This window comes from Lactuca saligna, chromosome 1, assembly GCF_052625555.1.
Source record: "Lactuca saligna cultivar CGN05327 chromosome 1, ASM5262555v1, whole genome shotgun sequence".
NCBI lineage: Eukaryota > Viridiplantae > Streptophyta > Magnoliopsida > Asterales > Asteraceae > Lactuca > Lactuca saligna.
In genome coordinates this window covers 185,439,385-185,451,371 of record NC_136417.1, presented here as the reverse complement: position 1 = coordinate 185,451,371, position 11,987 = coordinate 185,439,385, and the positions used below count along the sequence as shown (strand labels likewise).

Here is an 11,987-nt window from a genome sequence, read left to right as displayed (position 1 = left end):
CCTTACACCGAGGTATTCGTTTTATTTATAAACTCATGATTTTATATTTATGTGAATTATCTGAAAGATATAGATTTAAACATTTGAATATTGATTTTAGTTGCACACGACACCGAAGCCAAAAAGAAGAACAAAAAAGAAGGTTGATATCAAATCAACAAGCCCCATTCCTCCTCCAGTTTTTGGTGTTGCTCATGACTTCTCCATGTTGCGCCTACAACCTTACGTAGCAGGCGGTGAAGTTGTCATCCAAAATTATTTATTTCATTCATATGATGTCCAACATCGTTTGTTAAATTTCGTGTTAAATAGAGATTTTTGGAGCTCATTGTTTGGGCATACACACGACGGATGGTTGGAGTCATCGGTAAATTAATTGTTAATTTATTATTTTTAAAGTTAATTGTTTTTTAGTCAATAACAAAAGTATCATGTGTGCAGCATATAACCATTTGGTACCGACTCTTAATGGAGAGACGGTTTGAGAGCGACCGGCATACAATAATGCCTCCAAATTTTTTTGTTTCTCATGCTTTGGAAGAAGGAGAGGACTGGAGGGCGTTTATGTCTGGTATAGCTACGTACCCCAACTTCATGGTTGCTAGGTGGGATGTTGATACGGTAAACTTAATTGTTTATATTGAAAATAATATCGTTATTTTTGTTATGTTTTTGTATTGTGATGTAAAAAAAACATAATTTTATTTTATGATCCTTATACAGGTCTTATTGCCGATTCATTCATCCCCTAATCATTGGCTATTTGGGGAACTACGATTAGCGTCAATGGAAGTCCATATTTATGATAGTGTTGGTAGAGGGGCTTATGAAAAATTCTACTCTGAAGGAATCTTTTCCAAATTTGAATGTCAGGTGGCAAATTATTTGGACAAGATTAAGTATTGGGCCCGGAGGAACACCCCAAGGATTCCATTGAATATGCAATTCATTTATGAAGAAAATGTTCCCCAACAAAGTAGTCATTTGGGAGATTGCGGTGTTTTTGTTTGTATGTTTATGGAGCAATTCGTTTCAGGTCAACCAATACGTGTTCTTATTGACCCAAAGAACGCAGCTTTAGAGTTCCGTCAACGGATGGCAAAAATTTTTTGGGGGTCTAGTCTTGGTCCTATGTACTTGGATTATATAATTGTATATCTAAATTAATGTTGGATATGATTATTAGTTTATTTTTTCAGTTTCATGAACGGATGGCAAAAAATTTAACGTTACGACAATTACAACAAATTAATGACCTACTAATAACTTATGAATACATACAACATAAGAACGACTACAACATTTGTTTTAACGTTACAAGTAGACTATTGTAAACGTAAGTACAAATACAATAATTTATTGACCTAACAACTTCAAAACCATAAAAACAATATTAAAAAGCTTACAACTTGTAAACAAGTTCTGCCAAGAACAACACCCAACTACAAATCAACGCTATCTTCAACTTCTTATTTTCTGATTGAAACAGCTTATTAGAGTTAGCTACTTTAGCTATTACCATAGATGATTGGTCCTTCTCTTCATCAACCCAACTGATAAACCCGCATTTTGGTCCCTGTTAAATTTAACATTGACAGTAAGAAATTAATTTTTTGTCATGTAAACACGAGGGTTTAAATTTGAATGACGTTAACAACATGATACCAAATATGGGCAAGCGTAAAACAATCTCCTGGGTTTTTAGATGTTCCCGAAATCCCAACGATATGTTCTCCTCCGCAATTGCAGTATGCCATTAGCCCTGTTTTTCTTATAAATAGGAGTTGCTTTCACAGATACATTTTTCATACTGAGTGACACCCTTTTATAGAAGAAATCATATTACAGACAATTCTTTTTGACTATGAAATGAACTGGTTTGACTATGAATTCAAAAAGTTGAACTACGAAATCCAGACAAGTACATTCTGTAGTATTGTCTTGTCGGTCAGTGAAATTTGACTATGAAATGAACTTGTTTGACTATAAATTCAAAAAGTTGAACTACGAAATCCAGACAAGTACATTTTGTAGTATTGTCATGTCAGTCAGTGAAATTTGACTATGAAACCAAATGGTTTGACTATGAATTCAAAAAGTTGAACTACGAAATCCAGACAAGTACGTTCTGTAGTATTGTCATGTCGGTCAGTGAAATTTGACTATGAAATGAACTGGTTTGACTATGAATTTAAAAGGTTAAACTATGAATTGTGAATAGTAGAGATACAAAATTTTCTATTTATAATCTCATTTTATTGATATTGCATTTGTGTGATGATTGTAGAGCACTTTCATCGGTTTTGAAAATGAGTACTTACACCGAAAGAAGCTTTTCTCAACTACCAATTTTCTTGCATAACCTTCAAAGAACAAATCCTAATACCTTTACAGCCATCAAGAAAACCGATACCAACCGCTTTCAATTCTGTTTTGTGGCTTTAGGTTGCGTGGTATAACATACTTCTTTTATTGAGTTATATAATATTTCATGGTAATGTATCTCGATTAGTTTTTACTCATCACTAATATGTGTTCGTTTTTATGTAGATTCGTACCTTCCTTAGGTGCATGATACCGCTGATATATGTGGGTTATTTACCCCTTATTGGGAGCTATCTGACAACAATGTACTTCGCAGTGGCTTTAGATGGAAATCATGAACCACTACTCTTAGCAATTGGTTTGGGAACCTTAGAGTGTGAAGAATCATGGCGATGGTTCATGATGAGGTTAAAAGATTGTTTAGGTGAGGACATAGAGGTTGGTTTCATAAGAAACCTGTGTGATAAAATAGAATTTGGTGTTCAGAGTGCCTACCCGAATTCCTATCATGGATATTGTCCTAAAGATATAGCTCGAAAGATACGTGACTCTGTGGGACATAACGATACGGAAGTTGAATCGTTGTTTTGGAAGTCATGCAATGCATATAGCGTTAATGATTTTTACTTGTGTTTGGAAAGGTTGCAAAGTGCATGTAGGAAATCACCTTTCTTCACCTTGCTTAGGAGTCCAATTTACTGGCTTGACAATATACTGATTTCGAAATGGACACGAGCATTTTCCCCAAAAATACGCTACAATGTTAAATCGATTGACGTCCCTGAAATTTTGCAAATTATATCCAGACGTTAGTTTCCTATAACAACGATAATTGAGTTAATCACCACGTCGATACAATCAAAGTATGCTTAACGGGCCGACGTGGCGGGTAAGGGAGATTGTTATATTTAGTTTTTTTAATGTGCTATTATTTTTATTAAAATATCAAATTTTACAGGGAGGTTTTCTGGTGGGTTGACCCCTTACGTTGAGAGTAAGGTTCAAAAATGTGTCAACAAGTCTTATAATTGGAATGCAAGACGTTTGTATGGGGATACATATCAAGTCGATGACAATTTTGCCACCACCAACGTACAACTTGAACAAAGGGTATGTAGTTGTGGTAAATGGCAAAAAAGCGGTATACCATGTGCCCACGCTATAGCATGTCTAAGAACCCGTACATCTGAATCCATTAACAGAATGGGTGATTACAAGTTCACTAATTATGTGTATCGACTTGCATATGGATTTGAGTTGGTGAATACTATACCATCACATGTGCATTGGGAAAAACCAAATGAAATGGTGGTCCTGTTACCTCCCTCAATGCAGTAGTTATTCATGTAGCACCTTTATATTTTATGTAGTATTATGTATTAGTTTTTTATGTACCCCGTTTTTATTTTAGTGTCGTGTTACGTATTAGTTATCCGTGAAACCTGTTTATATTTTATGTCGTATTATGTATTAGTTATTTATGTACCTCATTCATATTTTATGGCATATTATGTATTAGTTATTTAATTTATGTCGTATTATGTATTGGCTATTGAGGAAACAACATACATTAAAAGAAATGGACGTTTATTAAATAGTGACGACTACACACATACAACAACAAGCAACTTAAATAACGAAAATCAATTACCTTAACCAACATGCATATTAAAAATAAGGGACATTCTTTAAAAGATTCCATGCATCTAAGTGGGTAAACTCGTTACCATCATATTCAAAACGGTATAGTTCCAAAGCCACCTGCCGTAGAATGTCTTCATTCGTATTTGCATGTTCGCTATCCAACTCGTTGTAAATACGTTGAAATTCTTTCACCTTCATTTTCAAATCCAGAAACTTCGCTTTGACATCTTTTCTTCTTCGATATTAAGTATGCCCCATTAAATGATGAAACAAATGACAGACACGAGACCAAAATGATCCAACACGAACTTGTGGGGGACCCGGTGGAAAATCCTCCTCTACAGTTATAATCCAAGCTTGAACCAAAGCGACCTCCTCTGCGTTCCTCCATGTATGTGGTGAGTCCATAATTGCAAGGAAGGAAGTAATACGAAACAACTACAATGGATATTAAAATCTATTTATAACGACTCCTTACTTTCTTGCTGCAATGGCTTGTCAATTCAAGCAGCAATGTATTGTGTTGTCATTCGACCGGGGATGGCTTGTCAATTCAAGCAGCAATATATTGTTTTTTATATTCTACTCTCTTAGTTTCAATCAAAATGAGTTCTATATCATGGAGCAACGAAGAGTTCTTGGTTCTTACACATGCTTATATTCATGTGTACGAGACAAGCAAGTTGAACGATCCAATGTTTTGGAGCCGTTTAACCAATATTTTCAATGCTGAAAACCAAATGGCTACAAGGAACGATCGTGACGAACTAGACATCTTAGCAAGATGGTATGAAATGAAAACCGAAGTTCTATTATTCAACGATCTTTATACCAAAATTGACGACACCCGTTTAAATGCTACTGAGGAGGTCATCTTGGAAGTTGCTAAGGAGGAGTACAAGTCATTAAGTAATGGGTTGGAATTACAGTTTGAAGCCCCTTGGAATATTTTGAAATATATCCCGTTTGTTTAAAATCTATTTTAGTTTATTATGTGAGTACTAGGTTATTTTCATGTACTAGGTTATTTTCATGTATTTCGTATGTATTTCGTTTGTTTAAAATCTAAATTAGTTTATTATGTGAGCAACTCATATGATTAATTTGAATTAATAAATGCCCATTGCATTAGTTTTCACAATACATAAGAATACATTTCTAACAAGGATTCCATGAACCATTACAAACATTACAATAGTTACATGAAAAACAACGACATAATACGAACAAAGCATTAACGTAAAACACAAGTCCATGGGTTATTCTTAACAGAAATTAGAGCGGTCTACATGAAATATTGTTTATTTTTAACAACCTTCCAAACTTCCTCATATTTGAAGTCTTTGCCGTCATGCTCACAGATGTAAAAATCTGTAACAACTTCCAAGAACTCTTCTTCATCCCGATAACGAACATTGTTACGTTTCGCGTAATTACATGCTCGATTGAACCATGTCACTTCTTCCTTTACATCCATCCACTTATTAACAACATCTGATTTTTCTCTTTTTTGTCCTTTTAGTCCATTCATCACTAATTAGGCAATGCGGGGGAGCAAGTAACGATACACCATCCTTAACACTTAGCCAGCAACGTGTTATAACTAACACCTCGTTTGTCATCCATGGCCTTTCAGAATTGGAACCAGGTACTTCATTCGAAGAACTTGCTGCATTCGATGACATTTCTAATAATGGGAGTTCGTTTCGTTTAGGTGATTTGGGTGTTTGGTTTTTAGATCTTAAACATCTATTTATATAAATAAATAGACTACGAATTAAAGCTTTGACTATGAAATGGTTACATTTGGACTACGATTTTCAGCTTTATGCAGTGATTTATCATGTCAAACTGTCATTTATGTCATGTCACTTAAGGGTTCCACTACGATTTGCAGGTTACTACAGTAACTTGGCATTACTGTCTAGTCATTTCAAAGTTGGACTTGTCATTACTGTCTAGTATGCATAAATACCGCTTATAGATCAAGTTTATTAAAAATTAGTTACAAAATTGTTGTTAATATTATCATGATACAGATTATGTTGCAAAAGGATCGTTTGTTGTTTTTTTTTAAAATAACAAGTTGTAATTGTTAAAAAAATTCTGCAAACTATATTTTATAAAATAAAGGCTTCATTAATTGTTATAATCAACACACTAAACAAAAATATGAAAGCATAGCAATGTCTTGTAAGATTTAATAAAAATATTACAATACATAATAAGTTAACAACTCGTCATTAGTCTTCATTTCAAGGTTGTTTTATATCAAAATCAGCGTTAAAGGTTTGTGAGCAACTCGCTGAACCACCAATATTAAATGTCATTTCTGCAGTAGAAATTATGTGACGTGCTCCGCTACCGAACGCCCTTCCAGTACAATTATTTCTCGTGTGTCCTATTTGACCACATGTAGAACACTCTTTTATAATTGGACCCTCGCCGTGGGATGGAATGCGGTCTGTGTTTCCTGGCCTGCCTGGCTGACGTTTATCCATTATTGGTGGCTTAACAATCATCAAATCATCGGGGATCTCCCATTCGGATAGCTTTTGGCAGAGGGTTTATTGATTCCTCATATGTTTTCCTCAGTGTTTCGGTAAAGTAAGCATTTAATGCATATCTCGAGCAGTCTTGGTAATTGTTGACTGTTAAACATCTTATGACATGACCACAAGGGATCCCATCAAGTTGCCAATGCCTACATGTACATGTCATATGTTTGAAATCAACAATCACATTTTGTGCCCCCTTTTTGACCTCGCATTTCGTATTTGAGATCATGCGAACATCCCATTTGGTAAAAGTTTTCTTATTTTCTTTTACAATTTCATCCGCCCAAGGGGTAAGTGTTGTTGTTGCTTCCGCTAAAAAAAGAGCCAAAATGAAGAAGTTAAGATCAATAACATCAAAATTAATAAAACATTAATATTAAAAATTTACTTAATACCTGCAAAGTTACGTCTTTGAAACCACCATTGTTGCATTGTAGCACGAAAAAATCGATTAACATAAGTATTAGCACCTTACGTGCGTGTCTAGATAATGCATTTATAGACTCCGCACTGTTGGACGACATAAGATTGTATCGGTTCCCTTTAAAATGTGCTCTTGACCAAGTTTCTGGATTTATACTTTTTAAGTACTCCCATACTGGTTCTTTTGTCTTTTTCATAACATCCATGGCAGCATCAAAATCATCAACTGTGTACGCCCTACACGCCTCCCAAAAAATTCTTTTAACCGTCTTACTCTTGCCGAATCTAGATACTATGTTGAAATACAAATGGACACCACATATTCCATGATGAGCGTGAGGAAAAATGTTGGCAACGGATGTTGCTATAGATGGAGACCTATCAGATATAATTGTAAGCTCCTGCATATTTCCTATGCACTCACGTAGTTTTTGAAAAAACCATGTCCAAGAATCGGTACACTCATTTTTGCATATACCATATGCAACCGTTAATATTTGGTTTTGTCCGTCCTTAGTAACTGTAAGTAACATGGTACCTTTGAACTCGCCCTTTAGGTGAGCTCCATCTACTACTAGGGTCGGCTTACAAAAATTGACAAAAGCGCGTACCTACAATACATTGTATATCTATTCAAATACACCAAAATAAATATTAAAAAATTAATATAATATGATAATACTAACCGAGCAACCGAGTGCGATGTACAAAAACTCAAAGCGATCATCAGCATCTGTTTTAATATGTGTGACAGTACCCGGATTATGTTTGGCCAAGTTGTGACAATACGCCGGAAGTTTGGTAAAAGAATCCTCTTTCGTACCCCTTAACGACAACAATGCATATTGCTTCGCACGCCATGCCTGATGGTATGGGATATTGATATTCAATTGAGCATTCATATCATTAACAATTTCTTTTCCCCGATAAACTCTACTATAGTCTTCAGCCAAAACATCAGCAACATATTCACCCAAAACATATTTGTTTGCTTGTCGATGATTAGGTTGCAACAATGTTGAAGAACATGTGTGTACATCAACAAATTTATTCACTTGGAAAAGTCCATCAAAATTTTTAATTGCTTTTGCTCTTAGTAACCAAGAACAATTTTTCGAAACACACACAGCTTCATACCTTGATTTGGTGGATGTACTTGTCCTCGTCTGGAAACCTTCTCGAAGACATTTTTTACCAATACATCGCTTTAAAAGTTCTTTGTTCTTAAATATACTCTCACATTGAATCTTTTGAAGATTCATGTCTACCATCTGTGTTGGGATATCTTCATTAATATCAACTGGCCATGCTGGTACAGTGGGCATACCGTGAAAAAGGTTATCGGGAAACTTAGCTTTAACTTCATCACCCAACTCATCTCTATCGGAATTGCTTTGTAGCTCGGTTATATCTAAACATACATCACCAACATCAACATAATGCCCGTAAACATGATTTTTTTTCATTTTTTTGACTTGAATTTTTTTTTTCTTTTTAGTTTTATCTACCACACGCCTACTTATAACTTTAACTTCTTGTTCGGCAACATCATCACAACGACCACCCACATCATCAAGATAAGTACTAACATCATCATGACCAACATGCTTGTAATTCTCAGGATCCACATAGTGAATAGGTGAATAACTAACATTAACATTTTCAGCAACACTGTGAAACTGAGGTACACTAGGAGTATTGAAAGTACTTATCGGATCGTTGCTCCCTTTATAACTGCATAAATTACTAACAAGCTGGTTTCCAATTTCACCACCCCCATTAACCTCCTCAACTTCATCAACCACCACAAACACTTTCACAGCCCTTCGTCCACTAAATTTGATTACGTTTATCAACATTCTAACATCCATGTCTTCAACTATAGCTATATAATAATTTAATTTGGGATGGTGGAAACGAAGACTAATTCTATATTTGTCTAACAAACCAATTTTACTTCTTACCAAAGATACAAAATCACTCTAACTAATATACTCAGAAAATATCAAAGCAAGTTCAGAAATACCTCCCTGTGGACATATGTATTCCAGATTAGTTCCATTAACTTGTCATCTCCCACCGGTTACAAGACAAACCAAATATTCAATCATTTTTTGAGCAAATTGTAGAGAAAGTTCCTAAACAAATAACAACCAAAATGATATTTTTCTACAAAACTTTTTATATAGCAACATGATTTCGTAGTCAAACCAATTCATTTCATAGTCAAACTAAAAAAAAAAAATTCAAAAAAAATCACAATTTCGCAGATAGGAGTGAGAGTATTTCGCAGATGGACCTTCTCCATATGCGAAATTACCACTATATATACACAAAAAAATTAAAAAAAAAACCACCTGCGAATGTACAAGCACCTAAAGCATAGCTGTGCTTTAGGTGCTTGTACAGTCGCAGATGAGATGCTGATTTCGTAGATGGGGCATCTCCATCTGCGAAATCGTTGGCTAATTTTGTAATTTCGATATTTTTGGGCTATTTTTGTAATGTCATTAGTGTAAATGGCTATTTTTATCATTTTCTCTGAAACTAATATTAAGAAAATTTGAGCAGATTATTGAGACTATAGGGACCATTCTTGAAAATATCAGTATTTCAATTCAAAATGAGTAAAAAGAAGGTAAACAAGCAAACTGATCTTTTTTCTTTTCAAAACCAAAAGGACTAGTTCTGAAAATTTGAATCTTTCAAAAGTAAAAAGGAATGCGCACGTTTTGACACAGGTGGCTTCCATCATTTTTGTATATTACCACCGTGTTTAATTATTATTATTATTATTTTACAACCCGTTCCTTTGCTACCCGCCCAAATAAAGCCCGAATCCATTTCTTCTTTGCCCGATGCTTCTTTTTTTCTTTTTTTTTTGCTGCCATTTTTGGACCTTCCAAAGCTTTGAGTTTTACCCAATTAACGTTGAATAAATTCTTAAAATCACCATTAAACATCTACATTTCTTGTTTACATTTCCTTCTTTAAAATTTTTAACAATAAATATGTAACCATACGAATTTCAAGTTTCATTATACCAAAATTCTACTCTTTATATTTTTATCAAATTGCTACTCCTTGGATCAAATTTGCGATAATAGGTTGAGCCAAAATGCGTTTAACGTGCATAAAAATCTATCTAAGCAACTATATGAAGCTAAAAACAAAGAATCATACCTTAATTTCTATAGAAACCCAAAAATCTTCACAACCTTCTATCTTCGATTTCTCCCTCGTTTCTTCGTCTTTTTCTGCAATTCCAGTGGGCATTCCACTCCATTTGTCGAACTCTTTATAATGCCCAAGATAGTTTCAACTATAATCCACTTAAACGACCAAATTTAAGTCTCTAATCAAGGTGACGGTTTTGTAGATTTAAACCTTATTATTTCTCCTAATTAAACCCAATTACTCCTAATTAATCACCCATTATTTTATTTTAATAGTATTACCAATTTATATATATATATTTATACTTTTATTTTAATTTGAATTGTCACATGCCTAAAAAATCAAAATTAACAATACATGCAAAAATGATTTTTCATGCAAGTTTTGAAAACTACAAAGACAATTTCATAAAAAACTAATAATAATAACTAAGTTTGTGATCTTTATTAAACTATAAGACCATATATTTAATTTGTGTTAATTAATCTAAACTAATAAAATAAATTTAAAATTAACTAATATAAATTCACAAAAGTTAGTATCTACGTTAATATAGATTTATATATTAATTAAGATGTTAATAAAAATACGTAGTACTGTAAACGAACCGAACAAACAAGAATAGAGGCTTGTTTATGTTCATTCGTTTAAGTTAGTCGAACTAATAAACGGAAATGAATGGATAAATGAACAATTTTTTTTGTTCGTGTTCATTCGTTTAACAAATTTTATTGTTAATGTTCGTAAACATTTTAAATGAACATAAATGAACAAAGATAAACAAACATAATTGAACCTATATAAACATAAATAAATGTATAATATAGTAATGTAATCAAACAAAATTAAGTATTTATGAATATAAAACAAACTTATATAAACAAATTTAAATGAACATAAATGAATAATATAAACGAACGTTCACGAACATAATCGAACGAACGAGATCATTGTTTATGTTAGTTCGTTTAACTAAATGAATGACAATTTGTGTATGTTCTTTCATTTATTAAATAAACGAATATAAACGAATTTTTTGTTGAACGGTTCATAAACAATTCGTTGAACGTTCAGTTCGTTTACAGCCCTAGAAATACGTAAACACCATTTGTAAATAATAACAAAATAGTATAACATTTATTAAAAAAAAAAACCACTTTGCATTTAACCCTTAAATCAAAAAGCGTTGAAATGAGAGGCATGTGGATGAAGCTATATATGCTGTCAATTATTACACCGACACTACAGAAACTTGGGCACGTGAGCGCGCATGTGATTAGAAGCAGAATTTTGCCAACATGTTTCTTTTAGGGAAAAACAATTTCCAATAATTTATTATTTATGTTTTTAACTTTAATTATTATGTTTTTTAATTAAATATTAATTAAACTTCAGTTATTCATTCATTTTATTTTAATATTTGATCGTTTATATTACTTGAATATCGTGAGGTTGCCCTTACTCTTACCACTTTTTAGCAAACGTTTTACCTATAGAAAAATAAAGTTTGTTGGTCTTCAATACAACAACAACACTACTCAATTTTCATGATTCGTGGGATAAATGATAGGTTACATGTAGACAATTTTGCCTCCATGCGATAATAGAGTGATGCTTTCACACGAGGCCTATTACAAGAAGAAATATGTTTCGTATTTCATACTCGACAATCAAATGACAAATATTCCGGTAATTAATATAATGAATTGGTTATTAAAATTGTTAATTATATGAAAAGGAGGGAGTGAATAATTGACATTGATGATTATTTATCCAAATTTTATAACATGTCGGCAAAATGATATTGATAATTAAATGTCAAACAATCGTAACTAATAAAACAAAGACAATTATATAAAT

The 11,987-nt window shown here is 33.1% G+C and overlaps 1 protein-coding gene across 1 annotated transcript; it reads left to right on the top strand.

Moving 5' to 3' along the window:
* Positions 1-2,628: 2,628 nt before the first annotated feature.
* LOC145014330 (uncharacterized) lies at positions 2,629-3,663 on the top strand. Its single transcript, XM_078972716.1, has 2 exons — positions 2,629-3,133; positions 3,284-3,663. The coding sequence occupies exons 1-2, from the start codon at positions 2,629-2,631 to the stop codon at positions 3,661-3,663; spliced, it is 885 nt and encodes a 294-aa protein (XP_078828842.1).
* Positions 3,664-11,987: the final 8,324 nt, after the last annotated feature.